We start from the raw sequence: 24028 nt of genomic DNA, 5'->3' as shown, positions 1-24028 counted from the left end.
AATATGGATTGAGTTTGCTGTATGCATATCAGCTATTGGAAGATTCATTTTGACTGGAAAAAACGCGAGCGAACGTTTTGAATTAGGTACCCGACCTTCTGACATTAATAGCTATTAATGCCTTAAAGTAACGGTTTACCGGTTACTTAAAACAGTAGATCTGACGCTCTGGAAGAGTCTCGAGCTATTTTGCCGACAGGCTCGTTTTCCTTAGATCCGCGTCTGCCAGAGTCTGCTAAGTACCTCGCAAAGTAAAGTTTCACGAAGTAAAGTTTCAGAAATAAACATTTTGCATACACGAAAGACACATTGCTCCTAGATTCGTAAGAAAGTATAAAATAAATACATGTACATTTATGAGGAAAAGCCCTCAACAGTATTACAAAAGTACACGGTAAAGCAACAGTACATTTACTTACATGATCATACGGCGGGTCATACGGCTTTAGTTTACCTGTATTATCTGGAATCCTTTCCAATCTCATGAAGAACCCACTATATGCCTCTAATTCATTGCTGACAAATTGAACCCACATAACATCATCGCTGATTGAAAACGAATTTGGAGCATGGTGCCAATTTAATCGTATAACAGTTGTGTTAGGAGACACCTCGTCGCCCAGCCCAATATAGAGATAGTCGTCGAACTCGTCTAAATCAAAATCTATAAATCGACCGAAAAAACTTCCGCTGATGTTGAGAGATGAATGAATGTACCATGTGCAAATAAGATTGTGAGGGTGAATGTCTGGATAATTGGGTGTGGTTAGATACATGACGTCTCCATTATAGAGATTTACTCGCTCTGCTCCACATGAATCTGAAAATGAAAACAGTTAAATCCAATTATTGTTTCTGCTTAATTACTGTTGTCTTGACAAGCTCAAAGTGTATTTTCAGTGGATGTAGTTACACCCCGGGAGTTACACGCATCGTTTCATCTTATGAATTTCGTAGTTTAGAAATTGTGTGACATTCATTTAGAATATCCGATCTCAATCCTTATTAACTAACCTTGCCTTCCCTATTGCAGACAAATGCAGAAATACTTTGGTGGTTCTAAAGGTAAAGGTGCAATTTTAATATTTTGGCAGATATTTAAGAAATAAAGGGTAATGCATGATTCTTTACACGAAAATAATGTGTCCGAGGCAGTAAAAACGTAAATAATGGGTGAGGCGCAGCCGAACCAATTATTTAAACGTTTTTACTGCCGAGGACACATTATTTGCGTGTAAATGATAATGCTGCACCCTTTATTTCTATTCTATTACCACAAAATAGTGTGATTTAAAGAGAAAATATCAATTTTTTTGCCCAAATATTTCAAGTTGTTTACCTCAAGGTGGAGCGCATAAGCGTAGCCAAAGCGTATGTACATTCCAATAACACAACCTAACATTCCATTCTCCCCCATAAGCAGGTATGTACATACAATAACACACCCCTGACATTCCATTCTCCCCTACATAAAAGCAGGTGTGTTGTGCGCTGTGATGATAGAAGAACATAAAGTTCGTTGCCCTTGACACTTTATCGCTAATTAATGGTCTGTCACGTGACGCGTTTCAACAAATCACAGTGCGCGATTTTGAATAATGGGTCGTGGGGTAATAGAATTGATAATAAGGGTCACAAACATGTGGGGTGGGTGTGGGTGCGGTTTTTGGTTTTGTATACTGTGACAATCAAGTCCAAAGACAAATTTCAGTCTGTGACTTTTGCTTTAAAAACGTTTATATTCTCTATTGTAAGAAAACATGTAATGTTTTGCCCCAATTTCCCAAAAATCAACAAATATTATTCTTTGATTTCTACGCAGCTAGATCCCACTAAAGGAGTAGGATTGTGCGTTTAATTTGGTAAAACTTTTATTCCCAAAAAATTAGTGCTGTATTTGTCTCGAATCAGGAGTTTTTAAAGCGTGACCCGTGCAGGCAATAAAGCTGAGTTGACTCTTTTTCTAAAAACATCTCCAATAAGCCATTCTAGCGAGTCTCGTCACTGCAGCAACAAAGTGCGGAAATGTTGTTTCCTTTTTTGTGTTCGAATACAACAGCAATTTGGTGGTGACGTAGAGATTCAAGACAATTAATTACAGTCGATAAAGTTGATAACGTTATATTTTGCCTTTGCTATTGTTTATTAACAAAAGATAAAGTCAACAACGAACTGACCAATAAGTCATCAACAATGTCCAATGTTGTTACTAATAATTCTGTCAGTTTCCTTTGTGACAAATATGACCTTTTGACCAAACGTTCCACGTAATAATTTGCCGTTGGTAAAGACGCGGATATGAATGCGTATGTTGATTTTGTTTTTCATATTCCAAAATACAACAATATCTGTATTTCTCTATACAGTGCATCGTACAGTTCTGCAGGTTGCAATAGCCCGGATGCAATAGTTCCATTTCACAAAGAAGATTCGCATTCAGCATGTTCAGTCAATTGGTTTTTATTCTCTCAAAATTAGTGCTATTTTTTGTGGGAATAATAAACACCATCGTACGTGCCGATTACACGGTCCCTGGTTATACGATTACATGACGAATCCGTCGCTAATATGTTATATCGGGCGCTCTTCTCAAGCAACAAAACGCTCTACCTAATTGTTCGTCACACAGGAACAGTTACTTACAATACGAATGGAAAAATATATTTGAAAGACCCTCTCCCTTGGAGTTCCAATTACTTACGACAATTAAATTCGTCAGATCCATCAAAGCAGTGAAATTTATTGTCACATCGATATTTCTTGTCGTAACAACCAAAGCCAGATTCACACCACAAATCATTGTCACCACAATGGTCTGAATCAAAATAAAAGCATGCAGAGTCAATTATATATGACCGTAAGGAATAGCCTAAATGAAGTGAATATAGTATTGTAGTATCAAATCATTAATGTTAGTCGATATCATGCCGTAAAATTCAAAGACAGTGATACAATATGAAAATTAGCAAATGTTTTCTATATTAAAAAACATATTATATCAGCCAGGGCAGGGCTTGATTTTTTTAATTAACATTTTGATGATAACATGTTGATGTAGAGCGTAGAAGAGGCTTGCAAGAAATTTTAAATCTAAATTGCAACATCTACTATATATTTCCATGGTTAAACGTTGCGACTAATTGCATTTGGCTCAAAGGCAAAAGACCACAGAATACTCAGCGAATAAGAAATTGCTTAACTGCCATTAAGATACCTTTTGGCTTACAAAATCAAAACAAACTTTTACATTGGATAACATTTGTAATCGTGCAATTTTGTTTTGGATAATACACAGCAGTGATGGAAAAAGAAGAACAAGCACGTCAAAATCTTTTAAATCACATTTGCATGTGTAATGTAACCAGGTTAACCATATTAACAATCACGTTAATGAAAGAAATTGTCATAAAATATTCAGTAGTTTTGTGTCATAACAACGACATTAGATGTGAGATTCTTTATGACTTTGTAGATATTTCCGAGCTTCTAAACAAGGTCATCACTATTATTTGATTTCGATGCAATAAATTTTTATTTGATTTCAGCATACACTTATTTGAAATCAAATCTGACATTATAAAATTAACCCAAGCCTTGCTTATTACGTCCTGTCAACCAGATCGAAAATCTCGTACTGCACATCAGCAACCATTCAAGCCGCGCCTTTGACGCAAACTGGTCTTTTTAATTCGGTCTCGAATTATAGTTATGCATTCCCGAACAAATTTGGCATGTTGCTAAATTGGGTGTCATATTCAATCCGTTTTTGACAGATTTGTATCAAACTAGGTCGTTTTACCCCGATAACTCTATGCAAAGCCACCAATAAATTGATTATACATTATCTGACAAAGGGGGCAATACTTTCATTTGATTCATCACGATTGTATTCTCATTATTAGATTTCAATATTAATTCTTCTGATACAATATTACTGGTTGGTCTTGCACTATACTGCGCACAAAATATGACACAATTTACATATACTTTTTCCGAAACACCCAGATTATGCACTTAGCGCAGTGAGCGTTACTCCCTGAAAAGGGAGGAAATATCCAAATTTATCACTTCTGAAACCCTACCTTTTGTCATTCAAATGCGTATAATAGTTTGGGGGAATTTAAATCTCATGGCACCGAATGTCATAAAAATACTCACATATCGAAAGGTTTGGCTACAAAACGATACTCTTATAAATGCATTTATGCACAGTTTCCACCTCGATACACCTGAGTACACACATTTTTCAAAGCACAGTGAGTCTAGCAATGCATTGACTCTACACAGTCTGTGTTTACACTACATGGTTGAGTGCATAGCATCATAAGAGCTGTGTGAGCTTCTAGCTGGTGATTAGTGGAAAATACGGCATCTGTTATTGGTTTTGTTAAAACCCTGATAGTTTTCATCATCCAATCAGAAAAGTTTTTTTACAATGAGCCTTGGGGTCTTACGTATTGAACCAACACCGTTCCCTGTGAGTGTTGGCTTATTTGCGCACAAACACCGCTAGCTCAGGCACAGCTCCGACTCACCTTAAAAGACCTAATAATAAATAATACCTACCGCATTCATTCATATCTGTAAGAACAAAACAATCCAAATCAGTACATATAAATGCGTTTTCTGCCACACATCCTGAACCAGTATCACATGCAATGGGTTCCACATGACAAGGAACTGCCGGAAAAAAAGATAGAAACAACAGCAACAGTTACTGAGGTGCCATTCACGATAGGCCTATTTTGCTTTTTTAATCAGGGTTGCTGTTTTTTATTATTTTTTTATCCGATTTTTAAAAATTTAAATTAGATTTTTTGATTCAAATCGATTTGTTTTTAATATCGAGAACTACTATACCCCTACCCCATGTTCAGTCAAAAGATGTGCAATCCTATCAGATATTTGCAAAAAATCAATACATGTTTCATACCCTACAAGAAAAATTTTGGGAAAATAGCCTACCCAGTGAATTCTGGACCTTGAACATAAATTTTTAGCATAGATAAAATGACATCATAAATGTATTTTAATTGTATCTAAAAGCTGTAGAAGCATTGGGAGCAAAAATTAAATTGCATTGATCAAAGATTGTAAAAAATGAAAAAGTTGATTTAAATCAGTGATTTATTTTGACTACTAATAAATATTTTCAATTTAAGTACATACTCCAGGAGCATGGTTAAATTATAAACATGCTCCAGGAGCATGTTTGTAAAACATGGTCATGGAGCATTCTAAGTCAAACATGCTCCTGGAGCATGTTTCTAATTTAACTATGCTCCTGGAGCATGTATTACATTGAAAATATTTATAAGTCAATCATGCTCCTGTACCATATGGTACTGGACCCTGGAGCATGATAATCGGGCCAAAATCTCACAAAAGCACACAGGAACATGTCATTGTATGTTTAAATGTCAATATAATTATGTTACACGCGAATGTGCACTAAACAACAGTTCAACTTCAATTAATTGAAGTAGATCCATCTTTGATCTGTTGATCACACTGAAACCTTCGTGGAGCTGATTCCTTATTATCATACTCGCGTAAAAATCCAATGGTGGATAGGAAGCGATGTCGACCCTTGATGTCCAGAGGATGATTTAAGGAAGCCCCATCATGCATTGTAAAAGTGTTATTACTAGAGTTTCAACTGCCACTTTACTTTTCAAATCCCATTGAACTCTGTGCAAAAGATGTTGTTTTAGAATTGCCCGTGTGTCATTATTACTTGGTCGATTTCAGATCTGAAGTGATGTATGCATGAAGGATATTTCACACCTCCTGTAGATAACATAAAATGTGAAATCGACCAACCTTTTGAAGGTGTATTTATTGTAAATATATCTGTCCAAATTCAAATTTCACCATGCACGTGTGTATGCAGTGGGCGGGCAGTGGTGTCATGTTCACTCACAAGCTCTCACACAGCTGTGCTAACCGCAAGACTTGCTGGGAAGTGCTTTAATCATCCTCTGCTTGATGTCTAAAATTTGACTAGCAAGAGCAACCGTTGGCGGCGCATTGTATTGTGAATCGCGAGAATTGAATGGAGCTGAAACATCTCCTAAATAATATAAGCCATTCTGGCGAGTGGCGACACTGCAGCAACAAAATGCGGAAGTATTGTTTCCTTTTTTGTGTCCGAATACAACACAAAACCAATTTGGTGGTGACGTATAAATTCGAGACAATTTACATTTATTCAAGTCGATGAAGTTGTTTACATTATATTTTGCTGTTGCCTTTTTACTCTTTTTTATTAACAAAATATAAAGTCAACAACGAACTGACCAATAAATCATCAACAATTAATGTCCAATATTGTTACTAATAATTATGTCAGTTTCCATTGTGACAAACATGACCTTTTGGCCAAAAGTTCCGCGTAATTTGCCGTTGGTAAAGATGCGGATATGGATGCGGATATTGATTTTGATTTCCAAATTCCAAAATACAGCAATAAAGGTTATGAATATGAACTGACAGAATACGGCAAAACGCAATTGAATGCAGCTGAAATTTTGTGGTCAATCTTACAACAAAATACTTATAAATTTTTCTTCACTTTTGAGCTAAAATGGGGACTGAATTCCAGTTGAAATCCATACACCCTTTATGAAAGACATGACCTTAATCTTAAATTCCACCCAAGGAGTGTGAATTTCAAATGGGGTTACTCGAATCAGGCTTTTGCTTTGAGTTGCACCTCCCCCATCTTGTTTTTATAAAATATTGTTGTAATTTTATGTGTGATTTTGATGGAAATAAATTGAATTATGAATATGAATGGGTGACACCATTTTGAAATCAATATCCCCCAAAGTGGGAGATTAAGGTCATGTCTGTATTTCAATTCTCGCTATTCACAATAAGGGCGCCGCCAGCGGTTTGCGATGTAATCGTGATGTATCATGGGAAAAGGTCGACATCCAAGTCCGCGCAATACAAATATTACCATGCTATTACATAGGAACATGTGACAATATTTTTTTAGTTTGTCAAAATAAAGGTGTTGCACGCGAATCGATACTCAATAATACTTAATAATGTGATTTGAAATGTGGACAATTAATTATTTCTCTATCGATTTGCGTGTAATACCGTTATATTGACAAACTAAAAAATATTGTCACGTGTTCCTATGTAATAGCATGGTAATATTCGTATTGCGCGGACTTGGATGTCGACCTTTCCCATGATACATCACGATTACATCGCAAACCGCTGGCGGCGCCCTTATTGTGAATAGCGAGAATTGGAATAGCGTAATATGTCTGCGCTTTCGCGGGGATCACTGCATTTAAAAAAATTTTACATAATTAATGCATATTCGTGTCATCAATACTTTGATAAATGTTTATATTACAATTTAAATGACAATATGCTGCTTAAGTTTTTTCTTCAGTCTTATTAACTCTATCAGGAATTAATATAAAGTTTGCACAAAATCTGAAGACCGTATTTGTCATGTTTATTTTTGTTTGTCATTCTACCAAGGGCTATATGACCTGGTGAATCAGTTACATAAGATGTACCTTGTTTGTCATACTACCAAGGGTTATATGACCTTGTTAACGAGTAATACATCAGATGAACATTGTTGTCATACTACCAAGGGCTATATGACCTTATGAGTCAGTTACATCAGATGAACATTGTTTGTCATTCTACCAAGGGCTTTATGACCTTGTGAATCAGTTACATAAGATGTACCTTGTTTGTCATACTACCAAGGGTTATATGACCTTGTTAACGAGTAATACATCAGATGAACATTGTTGTCATACTACCAAGGGCTATATGACCTTATGAGTCAGTTACATCAGATGAACATTGTTGTCATACTACCAAGGGCTATATGACCTTGTGAATCAGTTACATAAGATGTACCTTGTTTGTCATACTACCAAGGGTTATATGACCTTGTTAACGAGTAATACATCAGATGAACATTGTTGTCATACTACCAAGGGCTATATGACCTTATGAGTCAGTTACATCAGATGAACATTGTTGTCATACTACCAAGGGCTATATGACCTTGTGAGTCAGTTACATCAGATGAACATTGTTTGTCATACTACCAAGGGCTATATGACCTTGTGAGTTAGTTACATCAGTTGAACATTGTTTGTAGCGCTATGACCGTGTGAATCAGTTACATCTGATGAACATTGTTTGTCATACTACCAAGGGCTATATGACCTTGTGAATCAGTTACATCAGATGAACATTGTTTGTCATACTACCAATGGCTACATGTATATGACAGTGTGAATCAGTTACATCTGATGAACATTGTTTGTCATACTACCAAGGGCTATATGACCTTATGAGTCAGTTACATTAGATGAACATTGTTTGTCATACTACCAAGGGTTATATGACCTTGTGAATCAGTTACATCAAATGAACATTGTTTGTCATACTACCAAGGGCTATATGACCTTGTGAGTCAGTTACATCAGATGAACATTGTTTGTAGGGCTATGACCGTGTGAATCAGTTACATCTGATGAACCTTGTTTGTCATACTACCAAGGGCTATTATGACCTTATGAGTCAGTTACATTAGATGAACATTGTTTGTCATACTACCAAGGGCTATATGACCTTGTGAATCAGTTACATCAGATGAACCTTATTTGTCATACTACCAAGGGCTATATGACCTTGTAAATCAGTTACATCAGATGAACATTGTTTGTCATACTACCAAATGCTATATGATCTTGCGAATCAGTTACATTAGAAGAACATTGTTTGTCGTACTACCAAAGGCTATATGACTTTGTGAATCAGTTACATCAGATGAACATTGTTTGTCGTACTACCGAAGGCTATATGACCTTGTGAATCAGTTACATGTGATGAACATTGTTTGTCATACTACCAAGGTCTATATGACTTTGTGAATCAATTACATCAGATGACCCTTGTTCTGGAAACTTGTGTGCGCCGTTTTAAAAACGTGTTTGTGTTTTCTGGGTCGTAACTGCTTGCACTTGTCAATTTAACAAGATGATGGTTTAATAACCAGAACAGAATGTTGTTACAGGTCACCTTGCCATATGAAATCATGTCCTTTATATTATTCTACTTTCAAATAAAAACACTTCTCACGGAGAAATGATAATTGTTTTTCTCATATAAAACACTCTTTTTATATTGGTGCAATTACATGCCACAGTTAATATAAAAAGTGATTTATGATTGTTGCAGCAATTGAAGCATTTATAAAAACTGAGTTAAAGCCTTCAATCATAATTATTAGTGTATAATGACCTTGAACAAAGCGCTATATTGTTCTTGTAATATTTAACCCGTTTTTACCAAACCCGCGACATAATTAGTTTAACAATAATTTATTTTTTAATTGATTTTCTAGAGCCATTAACTATTATTGTTTTACTGGTGTACACCTGCTATGTCGAAAGGTCGCTCTCGAAGGTTCGCTGCAGCCAACTGGTGTTTTCATACCGGAGGGTTCGCGTATGTCGAATATGAAATGATCCGGGAGGGCGGGTTAGTGTAGTGGTCTTCTCACTCGCTTCTCACCACTGTGGCCCGGGTTCAATTCCCCGCGGCGCCACATGTGAGTTTGGTTGCCGATCCATGCTCGTCCTCGCAGGTTTTTCTCCGGTGCTCCGGTTTTCCTCCTGCATCTAAAATCGGACCTCTTCCCATATCCCTGTCCCGTCATGTCCGGATGGCGTCCCTTAAATTTAGTAGCCTCTGAGCACTATTGGGATTAGCCTGGCTTCGGCCGAATGTTATAAATAAATAAATAAATAAAGGTTCGCTGCAAGCAAGTATATCAAAAAATTAGGTCCGCTATGTCGAATATGAAATTAGGTTAGGATAAGGGTAAAATTCGACGTGGTGAACCTTATTTACATTACGAACCTTAAAGTGATACCCGTTGTACGTATAAAAGCACATCTATGTCAATGGCGTCGTGACTTCTATGTTAAAGTCCCATTCAGTAATCCCGTCGAAAGTGTAAAAAAAAAATTGTTTATAAGTTGCTTAAAAGTGAAGGATAAGTCATTTGGTATTTTTGAAATGAAAACTTTGGTAAAAAACGAAGAAAACAGCGGTATTGATAAAATTGAAGCCCCATTCAAATACATGTAGCTAATTTAAATTACAGATTCATGTAAAATGTCTTATTTTGTCTTAAATACACGGCTTTCGGCCAAACCACTCGCAGGCTATATTAGCACATCAATGACAAATGTACCAAATCTGAATTTTGATCATTTTTACGATTATTGGGATGAGCAAATCACTGAATGTGCGTTTAGTTCATTGCAGGGTAATTGAAGAAATTCATTGTATTGTCTTATATTTCTCAGAATTGCATTTACACTAACACCACAGGCTTTGGCAAATCATATCTCTTTAAACATGTTATTTTTAAGCTTATTTACTAATATACCAATTTTAAAAATCTTAAAACCTAAAATGTTGACGTTCCCGTTTTATACGAACGGGTCATATAGTAGGTCACGTTCCCTTTATTATTATATGATTCCTTTCTAAAAGATATTACAAACTTCATTATAATCACACTGACAGAGTATAAAATTCTCGTCACGTTTCCTTTACAAGAGCCAGTATCTTTATTAAGCAATTCTTTTTCTAAACGATATTAAAAATTTCATTCAGTAAAAAAATACGACAATTCATTGATTTCTGCAATATCTGTAAGATTTGCTTATATTCAAAGTTAATTTTGTTATTATAGAAAATGAGGCGTAAGCACTGGCGTACCCAACAACAGTATACATCATAAGAGCACGAAATGAACGAATCAATGATTTTTTACGTTGCATTGTTATAAAATGCAACTATTATTATTAATGTGTCTAGTTGTGTGGACCCAACGACTGTACATAAGTATATCATTAGAATTTGTTTAGTATTGGCTATGTTATTTCGGTTGAGCGTACTCAAAACCACTATTTTTTTTATATTATCACTACTAGCATTATCATTATTAGCCCTACATAATTTTTAAGTTATCTAAACTTGTTCCCTCAATGCTTTGATTAATTACTTGAATAAATAAGTTAACCAAAACATGGAATAATTGCATCGAGTAATAATTATTGCAATTTGATGCAATAAACTTAATGGTAGACTACTGTTGGTCGAAGCAGCCAGAAAATCGATTTCCATTATCTAAATCAATATATTATTGAAAAATAACACTTTGATGTTTTGCAAAAGTTCATTCTACAAATCATTTACTTTGAAAACTTGCTTGATTTATTGTTGTGAATGAGTTATGTACGTTTTACAAAAGTGTTGTTGTTGTTTCAGCCCTCTTTACAACATGACTCAATAACCACAGGACCTACACAAGTATATCTGTGATATTTGAATTCTACAAACTCGCTATGAAATGATTAATGCATATTTTGCCAAAGCTCACTACCATTCGCAAGAAGCCGTGAACTACCAAATCGCAACAGTTCAAAAAGCTCAATGGCAACTGAAGCCACTCTGATTACTGCAACCAGCCTCGTTTCTTTGATTTTCGTAATCAGCTCAAAAGATTAGAGACACTAATTAAAATGTTTGATTCGCACATTAAAAGATCCCAAAATGTCCAACGGTAGTTCTTTCGTGGACATCCTTTAAGAAGGCAATTGGAAGTGATTCCGTTGTCTTGAAATCGAAATACTTTGTCTTTGAAATTCATCACATGACAAATGTATTTCATTGAGTTTCTTGAATATTGCCTACAACATAAGGTATGGAGCACCATTATTACCCATGCATAATATCAAAAGACGCTTGCACATACCTTACAGCATTATTTCATTTTTAAACATTTTACCTGAAAAGGATGTTCTCTCCACGTCCAGCGAGAATCCCGTATTCCTGTATTTATTACCAGCTAGAAATCGGATCCAAATATTGAAATGTTCAACGATCACTGACGCACCCGGGGAGGCAAATGTTGTCAATTCAAGCAACTGATTCTGCTCTCGGAAACTAGCACCAGTTCCTAGCATTAGGTAATCTACATAACGGGTAACTCGTAGAAGGATTACTTCGTGAAATAAGACAAAGAAAGATCCGTCAAGATGTGATGAAATGATCCATGTGCAGTCCACATCGTCTGGGTAGAAATTTGGGAACGATGGAGAAGATATGTTTATGGTATAACCAATTTGAAGATCCAAGTTGGTTTGATTTGCGCATTCTGAAAATAAACATTGCACAATTTTGTCGTGAGTATAAAGAAATGAATCATAACTTCATAAGTTATATAAACTTGTGAATTTTATCACCATCTCAAATTCGTTTTCCACAGAGATGCAGAATGTGAAAGAAACGTAAATTCGCGAAATCATTATTCATCATGCAATCCCGTGAATGGAAAGAAAGCATTATTGCAAACATCCATCACGAAATTGTTGTTACGATACCTATGTTAGCCACTCATTTAAATCACGGCCCAATGTTACCGTGGCCATAGATAATGATAACCGTTATGAACAAAAGTTTCAAAGAAATTTGTATTACCTTGTGTTTCACTCGTTTTAATTTTGCCGGTTAAGAAACCAATCATTATACCAAGAGCATATATTAGACTGTGTCTTGGTGCCATCGTGCGTATTACAGCACTGAGAAATATGTTGTGAGCAGGTAGCGATATGTATCAGGCATGCAAGCTTCGTTGGAGGCGTTGACAATTATTAAACTCATATCAACAGACACAATAGAGGGATTACGTTAGCAGTTTATGGCGTAAAACTAATATACAATCCAACATTCACCCTGGTCATCGACTTTCCTGTCGTTTCTTCTTTCTGGCAATACTTGCGTTTGCTCTAGCACTCACGTGATCCTCTCATCAATTTCAACCAACTTGGTCACAAGCATCTGTCCGTGGCCACATTATGTCACATGATAATCGTGCGGTAAAAGCTCATAATCATAGTGGTCAAAAAAGATATTTTCAGCTCAAAATACCTCTTCTCTCATAAATTACATAGGGCAGTAGCGGCACTTGGTCAATGTGTCTTGTTCTTGATACAAGGTTCTGTTGTACTCAAAGTTTCGGGCGACTCACTGATGTATACTTGTCCCGGGATACTTGTTTCCAATTTGTTAAATGATGTCCACTGCAGATAAGACTTGAATATTCTTTAGCATACAAAATCCTTGCACAGATGACAACTCATTCACTCACTTTCTTAAACAAATAAAAAAATGACTTGTTCGCAAGTACTCTGTTTTTGAAGACACGTGCCCCGAAATCATGTTTACTTTTCAGAAACAAAAGAAACAGAGAATTTCCATGCCTTATAAATTAATAACATTACTGTGAAAGGGACGCAAGGGTGGGCGCTGGCTTACCCTTTTTTTTATTTTGATGGCCGAGCGGATTTGCCAAATAATTTTCGGAGCAGCGCCACCCCCTCCTTTTTAGGGTAAAAATATAAGGTAGCGAAAACTGGTTTTTAAAAGCGCAGATTTATGCGAACAGAAATACTGCCACCATCAGGGTAAGTTGGTGTGGCAGAACACACCGAGGTATCCGTCAAAGGAATCCTGGTCAGGCTTAAAAACACAACAACAATGAATATTATTAATTTGTTAACAAGTTTTATTAAATGTTCTTACTCTACAAAATGCATCTTACTCTACTACATGAATAACAGTTTATGTCACAAATGGCTTACCATACCTGGCTGAAAGGAATGATTTGATTTTAAATGCACAGCTGTTTAATTGAATAATTAGCAACAGTGTGTTTTTATCTGCTGTTATGACGCAAATGGCCTGCCATACTTTATGTTGTTTTGAAACATTACATCATTTTACATAAAGTTTCACAATTAACATTACAAAGAATACTTTTTATATGGTTCATCAAAGCATCCTACACAATGACAAGTAATACATAGTGCCCTTTTTTAGGATTCATCAAAGTACCTGACACATGTAAATACATAACAAAGGTCACTGCACTATTAACTTCATGCACAAACTATTTAAAATGCCAAACCTCACAACCATTGATTTTTACCTTACTCTTATACTCAATATGGCTTCACTACAACTGTACTTCTCGTTTCCCAATATTCTTGCCCGAAACCCTTGTTTCGAAACTTCATCACCTTCTTTCCTTTAATAATTTTACCCGCAACACCTGGGCCTAAACTATTTTAGTGGTCTCACCCGGAAGTTGGCAAAAATGCGTGGGTCGAACCATGTTTAATGTCACACCTGAAGGTTAATTAAAACACGTAGGTTGAAGCATTTTTAATGGTCACATGACCCGAAAGTTTGCCGAACACATGAATCAAACCATTTTTCACTTATTAAATCCGTACCCGCGATAACTGTTTTAATCCACAATCCCATGCAATATATTTACATTACGACTCTTTCACGTACATGTAAAATCTTTTAATACCACACAATCCATTACGACTCTAACACTGTACACAATGTCAACTCGCAATTTGAGCGCCTCAAACCTTCGCGTCTCTAAACTCTCACTAAAGCTCTCTCACAACTCGCCTAATCTGCAACTCCTAGATGCATAAACCACAAAAGCGCAATTGCCAACATTAATATTACATTTTACAATTATTTCACAAAAATGACATTATGAATGCACACTGCAAGCATTATTTTTGAAACCATATTACGCCTACACTGAACACATGTTTAACGAATGTCCTCATGGAAATCTATGTTGCGCACAACCTTCGGGAGTTGATACTGGGAGCCACATCAACACATTCTGTACCACTGCGCAGATTTCCACTTGAAAGACAATCTTTTATATAAAAACAAGCTTTTAATACACACTTGTACAATATTTCAACAATGGCTGCATCATTCATCACATTTTTAATGATCTATTTTTGTCACACAATAATCATCAATTTCAATGCTAATTTTGTCAGCAATGGCTTGCCATAACCAAGTTATAAATACACAAGTGTATTTACTAAAATGTTTGCCAAAGTACACAACATGGTTTCTTACTTGTACACAAGTTATTTACAAAGCATGAATACACATTTTTATCAACACATTTTTATCAACACATTTTTATAGGCCTACAATTTGAATCAAATGATGCACTAATATACCTCTACACAAAGCATTTAGCCAAACCTGAAATATGATTACGCAATCAGCATGCACAAATCTGGTAAATTATGCAACTACTTATCAAAAGTCATACATTACTGACCTACTTTTACGCAAAGTGCACAAAATCTGGACCATGTTCACAATCGCAATTATGACGCTTTTGGCGCACCATACTTTAGCTACAAAATGTCAATCAACATGATGAAATAGCTTATTTACACAAAGTTTGACTTTCTGTACACAAAATGTCATGACAATTTCCAATCATCTGTGCTGCTTGTTCTGCAAAACATAATATTTTAACCCAATTTACTTTCCAGAAGGTTTTGTCCCAATCCCTGCCAAACAATGACCTGAACTTGAACTCTGACCCAATTTCAGATATTTTAACTCTCAAAACAATGTCCAAAACAAATACAACCCAAAACATTGCACAAAACACATCCCAATTTGGCAAACATTTGTTTTACTCATCCCCCACAAGAAGCACAAATTGTTTGTTTACATTTAAATATGCATATCAAAATCATAAACTCACATTAAAAATATACACACAATGTCCATGATGTCGTCGCTTGTCGATCATGCTTGTCCGCCGTTGTCGCGAGTGCACTTTTGAAGAAATTAATAAATCCGACATTTTGCTGGCCAGCTTTTTAATTGCGAAATGTCCATTGCAGAAATACATGCGTTGGAAATAAATGGCGTCTTCGCTAAATCACTTAAAAATATCATGTCCATTGCGTGCGTCATGAGCTGCCAAAACTCCATTGAAGACATAACTCCAATCCAGGCGATAATATCCACTCAAATAATGCGAATCTTTCCCCATTTCTCAGCACATTACGAAGTAAAAATGTCGTCACAATTCATTTATTAAAACTCGTCAACTTGTAAATTTGCCCGTAAATTTGTATCGTTCATTCGCTACTGTCAATTTTGCTCTGTCTTGTACATACGAAAATATTGCCAGTAATTTCCATCTCTTCTAAACTCTCGTCTTTCGTTCAGAAAAGCACACAAAGGTAAATATATATGTCCCCCCGTCGAAATTGTCTTCATCTTGGTCGTTCTCCACTCCCCATCCATCACGTCACACGGTCTGCACTCAGTTGGTCGGTTTCTCGGTCTAGTCTGACAAGTTTCTCCAAATCGCCCATGTCAAGACCCACGCCAAAGTTTGGATCAGCTGACCTTCAACCAATCAGCGTCCGCGATTGCTATAGCATCACAAAGGCGATGCCGCTTCCTGATTGACGGTGCTTATACGCGCTGAATACAATGGAAACTTCTAAAAATAACTGAAGTATGGTACATAAAATACCTTGATGTAGCCGCAAAACATGTGATTATTTGGCTTGCAAAATAATGGAAAAACAAGCTATTTATAGAGGGGAAATCCCGTTACATTACCATTTTACATCGCAACACTGTCCGGGGAATTTTCTAAGATTCCCCAAATTATGTCATCATCATTTATATACATTCTGACATCTGTGGATTTCCCAACCCATAAATAGTACTGTCAGGTGTAGTTATTGAAACACACTATTGCACGAATTTCTGTGTAGTTTCCCTTAATCACATAATATCATACGTGGTCATTACACCCTCCAGGGGCTATTTTATTCGTGCAGTGAGATTAAAAATCCGTGCAGTGAGAGAGGATTAAAAATCCGTGCTTAAAATATTTCTATTCCATTCAAATTTAAACTCTTCAAATGACCATGAAATTAATTTCTTCCACGAAATAAAATCGAGTCCCAAATCCTATGTTCAAATGATATTTAGTAATTTTCCTCTCAGCAGTAAAAAAATACTTCTTATTCGACTAAAAATACAACGCTTCTGGTGAAGTCAACATTTTCCGGCGATGCCTACAGTTGCTCTTCCTCTCCCTGCGTTTTTGGTTATAGGCCTACATGGTATACCTCTTGACGAGAGCAGATGCTTACCGACCGGGGCAGGGGGTGTAAGTTTTCCCTAGCTCGAAACGCCAAGACAACATTGACCCATACTGAAAACGTTGATAATTTCAGGTATTCTGAAAGCCTGTTGAAAGAACTTTTGGAATAATTACTGAAAAGCTGCTGAAAAACAACCCAACTTTGCACATTGAAACAAGAGCAAATTCTGTGAAACAAACTAAATCAGGCAAAACAAACAATATGTGTAAAGTTACATTCATATTCATATTTTATCAACATTTATCAAAAGGTGACCCGAAGGTCAAACTACATGATAAAGTTACAGAGATAAAAACAACAAACATGCAAAATTTAAGAATGTCATCTATACAATGTATACATGTATACAAAACACACAGAATGATATAAAATTTCATTTGCAGAAACTAATATTGCACTTTTAAAATAATAATATAATTATATGATCAAAAAGACGAAAGAAACGCATTCAATAATACACTTTAGAAATAGGGGATTGCACAGCCACTGTGCATGCAGGATACAAGAAGTATTAAAAATTAAAAAATTAAGCACTACTTCTTTAGCGAGTTCACAAAGTATAGTGTATGGTATGGGACTATTTTGGTAGCGGAATTCCTGAATCGCAGCGGGGTGAATTTCAAAATACAACAAAATTAAGCAAGAAAAAGGTAATATCAAAACGATGCTGTGAAACAAATAAATCAGGCAAACCAAACAATATGTGCAAGGTAAAGCTTAAGCAATATCGCTTAAAAATAAAGACTGCACAAAAAGTAACGTAGCTGTTATAAATACGCCTATAGCTTCAGAACAGAACTAATAATTGTTTTCACAATATTTCAACATAGAAAGACGGATGGTTCATTTGCGCGCATTTTGATATCCCATTCGTCCGATTTCGTTCAATAGTCACAACACAGCAGTTGTTTGAAGAAAAATACTCGTATATAAAAGTTACAGCTATTTGTATTAATTTGAAGTTAGCGCGAAGATGGGATTATGGGGTTTAAGTGCCACAATGCTTGCGTAATAACCATTGATGGCGGTAAATTGGAACTTTTAAATTCGGGTACTTTTCTTTAAAAGCACTACTGTGTGGTTAATATTGAACGACATTTGACAAATTGGGTATCAAAATGCGCGTAAATAAATCATCCTTCTTTTTATGTTGAAATTTTGTGAACAGAATTATTAGTTCTGAAGCTATAGACATAGTTATAACAGCTGCATTACTTTTTTGTGCAGACTTTACAACAAAATTAAACGCGAAAAAACACAATATCAAAACGCAGGGAGCCCAACTGCGGGAGCAAAGATAATTAAAATTAAAAAGCAACGCCAGTTCAATGAGTTTATAGATATGAATAAAGACCTCAAGGCTCCTATGAATCAGTAAAAGCAAATGTCAGTGTTTTGAGGCTTTTGTAGTGTGCATGCATGAGATGAACTCAAAGGTGATTTAATGTGAGTCTGAAGTTTGTTCAACAGAAGGGTGCAACATTACAGAAAACCCGCTCGCCATAAAATTTATTTTTACCCATTACTGGTTTTGTGACGTAGAGTGAAGAGATCGGCTAGGATTATATGTGATTAAAAGATCAGCAATATACAACGGAGCAAGACCATTTAAGGCTTTAAAAGTGATAAGCAATGGTATTGATGGCGCTATTTACATATATTCTAAATTCAAATTAGCCAAATAATATGATTTATTCCTGACACTTCATGATAAAAAGTTTTGCCATTTGTTAGTCTTATTTATGGTGGTCTAATACCATTTTACAAGTGTCTAACCCTTGTAAAAATGCAAACAAGATTTTAGATAAATAGCGCCATCATTGTTTAACTTTTCTTTAAAAAATCAGTTTAACATGCCATCAAACAACCGTGTTACCAACGTGCAGTGACTTTTTCTTCCTAAAATAGCCACTGACACCCTCCCCCTTAAAAGATGAAAGTTCTAATGTAATGAAGAGTTTCTTGTGTTTTTCTCGTTTACATGAACAACAAATATCATCTTTGAGATCCCACACAAGTTCCCTTTCTAAAGGAATTCGTGTGTTTACACTTAAACAAGACATCAGCCATGACATTTTCTTTTCCCTTAACGTCCAAATTGTACTCTTTGAAGGTCAAACTCCACCCGTCAGTTTTTGGTGGTTTTGTTCTTAGTCCGAACTTCGTCTGGACTCTTTTTTCGGTACTTTCCTTGTTCTTTCTGTCAACATTTCAAGGTCGTTGATATAATTTGCTTTAGCGCCATCATTATTTGACCGATTATGACCAAACTTGAACAAAAGCTTCAATGCCCCTACAAAGTACAAACTGATCAATTTCAGTCAATGTCTCCTCACTTTGCTTATACTTTTGGGTCGAAAATGGTGTAATTTGCATCATATAATGATGCCAAAACATGTTTTGTAAATAATTTTAACCTGTACAATGCAAAAAGCAGCCATTTTGAATATTTCAAGGTCAAGTGATGAGATATTGACTGATGATTATCAGTTTCTGTATTTTGCTGTAATTTAAGCGACCTTGGGCTGCCATTTGTGTCACATAAAGATCATATATTTTTAATGAATTTTAACCTGTATTTTGAATATTTCAAGGTCAAGTAAGGAGATAGTGACTGAAATTTATCAGTTTGTAGATTTTTTTTATACATTTTAGCCGAAAATTGTGTCATTTGCTTCATATAAAGATGTCAAAACATGTTTTTAATGATTTAATGATATTTAACCGATACAGTGCAAATGGCAGCCATTTTGAATATTTCATGGTCAAGTGATAAGACACTAACTGAAATTAGTGTATTTTTCATACATTTGGATACGTTTTAGGCGGAAAACTAGTCATTTGCTCCTCATAAAGATGCCAAGACATGTTTTAATAATGATTTTTGTACAATTGGTGATTTTGGGCGCCATCTTGGATTTAAGGATAAAATCGAGGTGGCCCGTTGGCTTTTTTTTATCCTATTTACTCATGCAACATATGTGCCAAGTTTGATTCTGATAGGAAAAAGCAGTTGTTTTTACCTGTGATGATGGACCTGCCTATAAACCAAATTGTGGCATTTGGTTGCTTACAGTCAAACTTGTGAACAACACATGGAGTAACACCATCAATAGTTTTACCAACCCCCCCCCAATATTTTTTATCCGTCCAAAAAAACGCGCGTTTATGCCCAAACGGCCTATTAAAGCTAATCGTAGATCCATCCTTTGCGCTCATTTTAGTGATAAACCTTTTATCCCAGCACCTTACCCGGACTTGTGAAAACCTTTGATTTCAGATAGCCCCACAAGAAGAAATCCAGAGGTGTAAGATCAGGAGATCTTCGGGGACATTCCACTTGGTGCTTCAAAGCAATCACACGCTTGCCAAACAATTCTGCAAGGCACACTGTCAATTACTGTAAAGAAAGTGTGAAACTGTGATTTGCATGTTATTAATGGTCACACGCCAGTGATTTTACAGTTGTGAGAGGACAAGATGTTGATTCAGCTATCAATTAATTTGGTGGCATTTTAAACTGTATACTTGGTTAGGAAGCTAGTGCAGGATGCATCAAAATGATGGTATCTGTTTCATTGGACAAAACTGATCCTTTACAATATAATGTACTAGATCCACTAAATCTGTATAATATTAAACTGAAGATTTTATCATTCAATCAAATGATATAAATATATGCTGTCCCCTGACGTTAAATCATTCATTCGTAACAGAAATTTAGCAAAGAGGCGAATCCAGATTTGGCAGTCTGACAAAGTCAAAACAATATCTCGTGCGGTAAATTATACTGGGGGTATTAAAATCTCGGTTTTGAAGAAGGGATTATGCTGTCGATCGACCTTGAAAGTAACTATCCCCATGACTATAATGAACATTATTCCAAAACGGTTATTGTATGCCAAATTTGTAAAAATAAAAGCATGGGGAGCAGAATTGAATTTTGCCTATTTTGGCACCTCACTCTTTATGTAAAAGGCGCTGTATTGGTCCCAATATTATGTGCCTTGATTTTTATGTGAAATTTTTATGTGAAAGTTGCAGCAAAATCTTATTCAGTATCCCATGGAAGGAAATATGCATTTGTTTCATGAAGTAGGAGGTCGTAAAATATTCACAATACATTAGTGGTCATTGTTCATTAGTGGCCATACTGAAACATGACAGATTCAACATTTTCTGTGACCTACAAGGTCACAAGCAATGGAAGGCCACGGGTTACATTTAATTGGTAACACTTACCGATCAATCGGAAAATTTTGACTCTAACTTTACCAAACGACAACTTTTGGACCTTGTTTTTCACTTCATGTTTTAGTTTGGCATTAAATAAATAATGACCACTGATGTGAATAATGACAATTTTTTATTCATAAACATGTTTTTACCTCCTCTCAACATGGCCAATAAGCAGACTTCCTTCCATGGATTGGATACTGAATACAAGGGAACAGGATTTTGCTGCAACTTTAAAATCTTGGGTTACTTTTAATTTCATTTGAATGTACGCTGTGACATCAATATTGGGACCATTGCAACAAATGAGGTGTCATAATACGCAAAATTAAGTTTTGCTTCCGATTCATTTCCTAAATTTGGCATACGATAACCCGATTTGGAATAATGATCATTCATATAAGGAATCTGATAGCAACTTTGCACAGTATTTTTTGGACATGAGAGCACATCAGACACACCAAATTGCATTCTGAATACGAGGAACGATATGATACAAATTTTATGGCAAATTATAATTTTTTTTACACAACAGTCCTCGAAGTAAACGTTAGAAATTTAATGATATGTACTTAAAGTGTATGTAGCTGGGAGGAAAAGCCGTCCATCATTTGAAAATTTTGACCCTTCGTATTGAAGATTTACATTTTCCTCAAATTTTTAGGTCTTTGGGGGAAAATGTATATCTTCAATACGAAACTGTTAAATGTCAAAAATTCAATATGTAATAATTTGCCATAAAATTTGTATTATATCGCGAATTTCAAAAATAAAATCTTAAATTTTTTGATATCAGAAGGGCATTTCTCGTGTTCAGAATGCGATTAGATGTCTCTCATGTCCCACAGAACATATTGTACAAATGTTGCTATCCGATCCTTTAAGGAGGGGTAGTTACTTTTTATATGTTTTGTTTATTACAATTGGTTCTTATTCTTTTCCATATTATTATAAGTACATAACAGACAACTAAATTTTGACAAGATATTCTATTTTGACAACATTCAACTTTTTTTATTCAACGATCTCATCAGATGACTATGACTCGTTACAACTTAACTACAACTTATTAAATGTTACTACACATTATTAACAAGTAAAGTACATCTTAGAATACATTTGTCTATATAATGTTGTACACAGCTTATTTTTACTCAAATTGACCTGAGGTTGCAGAGTATGAGTTTTTGTACCCAAATTTTCAAAGGTCATTCAATGAATATACAAATGTATTGGGGTTAAAGAACTGTGCCCTGATAGATGGGCATGTTGTGGATCCTATTGTCTCAAAGTTCGAGAATGATTTCAGGTGTTATTTTGATAATATATGCTACTTTTATTGCAATGCGTTAGCAATGTATTAACCTCTTAAGGTCAGTCAAACACCACCAAATTCAGCTACATAAATAATGATCTTCTATCTTGATAACGCAATAACATTAGAAGTCCGCCATTTGGAGATGTTTTGCCAGTCATCATTCATTCCCTTAGGTGTTGCCAGACGATGATGGTGTCCGTCACCCCTTACCTCGTATTGACAGCGAGGCTGATGGTTGGTGAGAATTCCTCATCAGCCACAGTGTTAATACGGGGTAAAAGATGGAGTCTCTTTTGCTGATGATGATGATGCTGAAGCTGATGACGAAGCTGTTGCTGATAATTTTATTATGATTCTGAATATCGGTTTATTTCTTATTATTACATGTACCTTACTTACCAGCTTAATTAGCCCTATGACAAGTGACATTGTTTAAAGTACTCTCCAAGACATACAGCACCTGTTAAGGTGGTACTACACCCCTGATAAATTTTGTGACTAATTTTGCATTTTTCTCAAAAAATAACTACACACTGCTAACAAAAGTTTTGTATATTATAGTGGCAAGCAATCCAATTACGTCGCTGAAATTTCAGTGATTCAAGACAAGTGGATCATTACATATGTTAAGAAATGAGGTGCATTCTCGCGGTACCTCTTTTCTTATCATAAATAACGTACCGCTTGTCTTGAGTCACTGAAATTCCAGTGTAGTAACTGGATTCTTTGCCACTATATTATACATAACTTTTGTTACCAGTGTGTTATTATTTTTTTGAGAAAAATGCATAAATACTCACAAATTTATCAAGGGGTGTAGTACCTATAAATGGTTGTTTAACATTTTACACATTGCTGTTTACTATCTATGCGCATGATGAACCTAGCATTCGTTCAAAATTTAGACAACTAATTATGTACAATGCTACACAATACTTATCGTAACAGTTCTGTGTAAGCTTTTAAACAGCCATCTTAACAGTGTATGCATATGATATCCTGGAAAGCACATAGAACGGGTCTTTTCTTGATTTATCAGAAGAAATTTTTTTCGTTGCAATATAAAACACTAGTTTGGTAATTTTGACAATGTCAAAGAAGCATAAAGACGCTTAAGAAAAAGCTTAAAATCGTGCTCTGCAGAGGCCGAAAACTCCATGTATTTAGCAGGGACGTCTTGATCTTCCAATGAAAATCTGTAAGAGAAAAACAAAACAAGAAACAAGAGCAAAATGTTAGAATAAATTATGATTATTGCAATACTCAACACCATACAAGTATCATAACAGGCAATTTAGCGATTAATTAATTTGCACATGATATCTTTCGTTAATAATTAAAATGCTGCATATTTTTCCATAGATGT

At 35.5% G+C, this 24028-nt stretch overlaps 1 protein-coding gene across 1 annotated transcript; it reads right to left on the bottom strand.

Annotated features, from left to right (window-relative positions):
* Nucleotides 1-146: 146 nt before the first annotated feature.
* LOC140158459 (low-density lipoprotein receptor-related protein 12-like) lies at nucleotides 147-12634 on the bottom strand. The gene is made up of 5 exons (XM_072181553.1): nucleotides 12550-12634; nucleotides 11858-12226; nucleotides 4567-4680; nucleotides 2702-2815; nucleotides 147-820 (listed from the first exon to the last, which is right to left on the bottom strand). The coding sequence occupies exons 1-5, from the start codon at nucleotides 12632-12634 to the stop codon at nucleotides 147-149; spliced, it is 1356 nt and encodes a 451-aa protein (XP_072037654.1).
* Between the last annotated feature and the right edge of the window lie 11394 nt (nucleotides 12635-24028).

Source organism: Amphiura filiformis, chromosome 8, assembly GCF_039555335.1.
Source record: "Amphiura filiformis chromosome 8, Afil_fr2py, whole genome shotgun sequence".
In the NCBI taxonomy this organism is placed as follows: Eukaryota; Metazoa; Echinodermata; class Ophiuroidea; order Amphilepidida; family Amphiuridae; genus Amphiura; species Amphiura filiformis.
Note: the sequence above shows the minus strand (reverse complement) of the source record. Positions and strands in the feature narration are given on the sequence as shown.